At 23.3% G+C, this 5,446-nt stretch overlaps 1 protein-coding gene across 1 annotated transcript; it reads left to right on the forward strand.

Moving 5' to 3' along the window:
• The first annotated feature begins 285 nt into the window (after positions 1–285).
• LOC112591608 (WD repeat and FYVE domain-containing protein 2) lies at positions 286–4,669 on the forward strand. The gene is made up of 7 exons (XM_025335471.1): positions 286–651; positions 2,391–2,532; positions 2,761–2,987; positions 3,234–3,473; positions 3,584–3,689; positions 4,099–4,322; positions 4,381–4,669. Exons 1-7 carry the CDS (start codon positions 491–493, stop codon positions 4,514–4,516), a joined length of 1,236 nt encoding a protein of 411 aa, XP_025191256.1. The 5' UTR covers positions 286–490; the 3' UTR covers positions 4,517–4,669.
• The last annotated feature ends 777 nt before the right edge of the window (positions 4,670–5,446 follow it).

Raw genomic sequence — 5,446 nt, forward strand, 5'->3', positions numbered from 1 at the left:
TAACTGTTTACAGAGTGATTATTTCTTATCATAAGTCAGCATACTATGAGAGATTTTTATTAATTTTTAAATTCGAACAGTATAATATTATGTCTTAAAAATTTAAAAACTAAATGTTACTTGTTAGAAAATAGATTGAAATTGTCAATCGTTTAATGTCTGGAAAATAATTACCGTATTCACATTATTAACAAGAATAAAATCACTCTGTATGAACGTTTGTAAGAACGATATAATAATTGATAAGTAAAAAATGATTGGATCATTCTATGTTGATAAGGATATGAAACAATAATCTGTTGTAATTCTTTGATTTTGTGTGCGTTAAAAATATTAAGACAACTCATTTATCGAGTATTTATTTTCATTTTATTAGTTTGTAAATGTGTGTATCTTAACATAGTAAGGATTTTCATCACTTAATAAGTGCGGTTCAGTAATTGTTTTTATCTAGATTAAATCACATTTTTAAACACCGGGATATTGAAAAATGGCAGCTCAAATCAAACCTGGGCCAAGCTCTGGCAACGATAAATTTAATTCAAACCGCAAGCCTGTATTATTGGCGAAACTTGAAGGGTGCAGTGACAATGTAAACAAAGCCATAATTATTCCTGAAACTGACGGAGTCATTAGTGTTTCAAGTGATCGGTAATATATTATTTTAAATAAGTTTAGTTGAGATTTTATTTGATAGTACACTAAATATTATACTTACCAATGAATAAGTGGTTTATTGAAAAGTTATAAGTTAACATTTTGAAAATAAAAAATTTGATATGTAGTAGTTATGTATCTGTTCACATCTAAGTCAGAGTCCGATACATGTTTTGTTAGTATACGTCGGTTATAACTTCTTGAGCGATCCATTTTTAAATGATTTAGATACCTATACATTTTCAATTTTTTCTTTAAAGTGTAGATTAATATATTACATATTATAGATATGTCTTATAAAAATTAACTATTTGTAGAATATATTATAACTTATAATGATAAAGTTATCTTCAGTTCATAATTTAATATTTTATCTGACATAGTAAACACAGTAATATGTTTTTATTTTATTTTTTCGTTAAAAGGAATACAACTATATAATAATGTTACAAACTTTAAATTTGAGAATAGGTTAATTCACTTCAATTTAAAAACTAATAATAATAATGATCGTTTGTTAAACACAAATTTTTCATGTTTTATGTGGGTTAGAAAGAAAAGTATAATACTCTGATATCCTCTTAAAATGTATATTATTTAGACAGTCAGTCTATAACCTATATTGTTTAGGTACATTTTCATGAAAAATTAAAAAGTAATTAGTTTAAAATAGTTATAAGTATGATAATGAATATTGTCCCTAGGCAACAAAGTTTACACTAAGATAGGTACTATAAGTAATGTGTTACTATTTATTTCATTAATTTTGAATAAAAATTATTTATAAAATTTTTGATTATTTGTTTTTTTCTCAAGTAAATAAAATGTTATTATAATAAATTAAATCACTATACACATAAGGTATTGTATTTAAATAATTAATTTTAAAATCAAAATATTTGTTTTTGATTTTGAAAAAGTAAGGTCAACTCTTAAGAAAAAATATGGACATTTTATATAAAAATATAAAAAATAAAACATATTATGTTTGCAATTCTAATCATTACTGTAAATAAATGTTAGTATGTTCTGTATACATAATTATTTGTACTTATTTATTTTTCGTATTTTCATATTTAATAAGTTATAAAATATTAAAGGATTCTGTGAATTTCTATTTTTATATGACTAAGATTACTTTGATTAATAAAAAGTTTCTTAAAAAAAGCATTGCTTTTTTAACATCAATTTTAGATTTCAGACAAATAATATTTCAACTCAAAATATACCTATGTCTTTAAATAATCTTAGCAATTAATATATAATATAATTAAAATGTAATGGATTGTAATTTAATAGTATAAGATAATATAATTTTATTTGTATTTAAAATTATCATTGCGATTAATTTAAATATTATTGCTTGTTTGGTATTTTCAGTATAATGTAAATGAAAGTTTATTTATCCATGTGCTGATAATGATTTCTTATAAACTTTAGTTAACATAATCTACCTCTCTTTCCTTCTCCATCACTATAAATATGATGTTTACAATTAATTTTGATTTTCCTATTGGTTGTTTTAAAGTATATCCATATAATAAAAATTTCTGTTAATTTTTTTTTTTTTTAATTTAATATCACTAGATTAGGATGATTAGGTAGACATTAATAATAATAATAATTAAATAAAAAAATTATGGTAGATATCCTTTAGAAAATTAATATACTTATAATATTCAAATAAATGTTAATTCAATTTGGTCAATCAATTATGTTATCAATATTTTCAGATCTGTTAGAGTATGGTTAAAAAGAGATTCAGGTCAATATTGGCCAAGTATATGTAATTATTTGCCATCACCTGCTGTCGATTTATTTTATCGACCAATATCAAGACAATTATTTGTTGGACAAGAAAATGGAACCATATCAGTAAGTGTAATATTATGATTATTATTACAATAGTTTATTTATCACACATTTTTTATTGCATTGGTTAGTTAAATTGTTATAAATTATTTTCTTTTGGTGTTAAATTTGATAATTTTTATCTTTATACATTTATTGTTTTCACTGTAAAATTTAATTTGTAATATTATTATTTCTTTTCTATTGATTATTAGCAAAAAATTATTTTAAAATAATATTTTATTTTGTCAGGAATTTATATTAGAAGAGGATTTTAATCGCATGGAGCCTGTTGGTGACATTTTAGCTCATTATGGTCGTATAACTGGAATGATCTGGACTGAGGTAGCCATAGATGGTACTGTGGAACAATGGATTCTAAGTACATCACGTGACAAAAGATTTCAATATCATAATGCTAAAAATGGCAATCCAATTGGTCCTCCTTTTGTGTGTGCAGCATGGTGTACATCTTTGGAGTATCCTTTAAATTAAAATTTATCATTTATAATAAGAATTTATTCAATAGTTATATAAATAAAATAATTCTGTTATTATTCATGTTAACATTATTATGTTTAATAATTTGCTAATATTTATGTTACATAAATATAATTATGATTGCATCATATATATTTATATATAAATAATTGTAATAATCTTAATGCCTATATTGTATACTGTACAGAATATTAGTAAATTTGATTTACATTGCCTAAAATTAGATATGATGCTGAATCAGCTCATGCTTTTGTTGGAGATTACTCAGGAAATATTACAATGCTTAATATAAAGGCAGATGGTTTACAAGTTGTGACTACATTGACTGGCCATACTGCATGTATTGAAATGCTCATTTGGGATTCATCAACAAGGCGTTTGTTTTCAGCTGGACACGATCGTTTGATTATAATTTGGGATATAGGTGGAGGTCATGGCACTGCTTATGAACTTCATGGTCATACGTATGTATTTTTAATATCTAATTATAATTTTAAGTTGTCATTAATTGAAATAATGTGTAATGATAGTCGCAAGTAAAATAAAAAAAAATAACCTAATATATTTTTCTTAGTAATCGAGTAACATCTTTGGCATTTGTATCATCTAAAAACCAATTAATATCTGCTGGCGAAGATTCTGTCTTGGTATTTTGGGATTTAAACGCAGAAAGAAAAGAGGTAAGTTTTTAAAGTTAATTTACATTTTTAAATTTGGATTTTTATTTTTAAATAAAAACAATATTTTTTTTATTCGATATTATGTATTTGTATACTATGAAACTTTAATTCTATTAAGTAATATTATTGTTTTTACCATCTACCGCTATCATAATACTGTAATTATCAATTAGCAATTGATGCTTTTTTTTTTACATATAGTTTTAGTTTTGAAATGATACATTTCGTAATTTAATTATATGTATTGAATATATTAAGAATTAAACAATATATTAAAAAAATGTAATGTAGGGTTATGTTCATTTTAAAATTAGTTGCATATAGTTTTGTCATAAAGTAATGTGATATAAATGTTTTTATGTTTTATTTTATTTATTTAATTCATTTTTTTTTTTTAATTCTTATGTAGACACCTGCTTGGGCTGAATCAGATAACTGTGAATCTTGTAGCCGACCATTTTTGTGGAATATCTCTGGAATATTTGAACGCAAACAATTTGGTTCAAGGCAACATCATTGTAGAGCATGTGGCCGTGCTCTTTGTGATAAATGTAGCCAAGAACAATCAACAATACCATTTATGGGATTTGAGCTTCCTGTAAGAGTCTGTAAATTCTGCAGCAGTAACATAGAGTAAGATGATTTTTTTTTTTTTTTTATTATCTATTTTAACAAATATATTTATTTTTAGTCATACACCGCTTGCAACATTCCATGATACTAAGCACAGCGTAATGTCAATTACAATGGATCTTCAACGAAAATGTGTCGTGACAGTTGGTCAAGATAGAGTTATAAAAATTTGGGATGTGTCGTCATTATTGTAAACTTATTCATAATTTACATATTTAACCATTGAATTTTTTAAGGTTCTTTTCTGTACCTAAACTTAAAAATGAGCCTATATCTATGCATTTATCACTATTAAAAGTATTTAGTTAAACATTTAAAAAAAAAATTATATCTAATGGATGAATTTGTTATTTGTTTATAGTACAATATAAACACGAATACATATTCATGTATATAAATTATTGAAAACCCATAATTTTAATCATTTAAATTATACCTACTATTATTATATTGTAAATTAGGTATTTTATGTAATAAATAAAAAATAAATTTAAGTATACAACCTATTTAAAACCTGATTTTTATTTAATATTATCTATTGTTTATTCATAGTTGTAAGCATGTACTACATTTACAGGTGCAGTAAGCTTAATATTTATCTGAATGAACAAATTTAACTTTTATGCATCAGATAAGGCTGTATTCAACCCTCAAGTATAAAACCTAGAGTATTTTTTTGGTGAATTAGTTTGTGTTAAAAAACATAACTGAATTTTTGACAAATCATTAGGTAATACATATTTTAATAAACGGATGATATTATTAATTTATTTATTTAGTACATTTTAAAGTAACTGTATTTTGTGTATGGAATTTAGGATGATAAATGTTTTAACTAGTATAATTTAGCTATATCTCATACGGTACTATTCCTATGTAATTACTGTTTTACAGTAAAATTAAGTCTGACAGTATTATCTGAAATTTTTCAATAAAATTTGTATAATTTTTACAAATTAACTAATACATTTATTAAAATTAATTAATTTTTAATATTTGTATAATGCAAATGGAAAATTAAAAAGTTTTTTTTTTGATATTTTTACTTTACTCAATGGCGTTTGGAAAATTTATAAAATAACTTATAATATATTAAACATAGACCAAAGTAAATTATCTTGTAT

Source organism: Melanaphis sacchari, unplaced genomic scaffold (genome assembly GCF_002803265.2).
Source record: "Melanaphis sacchari strain LSU unplaced genomic scaffold, SCAv2.0 Contig13_pilon_pilon, whole genome shotgun sequence".
In the NCBI taxonomy this organism is placed as follows: Eukaryota; Metazoa; Arthropoda; class Insecta; order Hemiptera; family Aphididae; genus Melanaphis; species Melanaphis sacchari.

Excerpts from the sequence above, each read along its gene's own strand:
- LOC112591608 (XM_025335471.1), top strand. The coding sequence starts at position 491 with ATGGCAGCTCAAATCAAACCTGGGCCAAGCTCTGGCAACGATAAATTT. Across the intron at positions 652-2,390 it reads ATTAGTGTTTCAAGTGATCG|ATCTGTTAGAGTATGGTTAA; the intron begins GTAATATATTAT and ends CAATATTTTCAG. Across the intron at positions 3,690-4,098 it reads TAAACGCAGAAAGAAAAGAG|ACACCTGCTTGGGCTGAATC; the intron begins GTAAGTTTTTAA and ends ATTCTTATGTAG.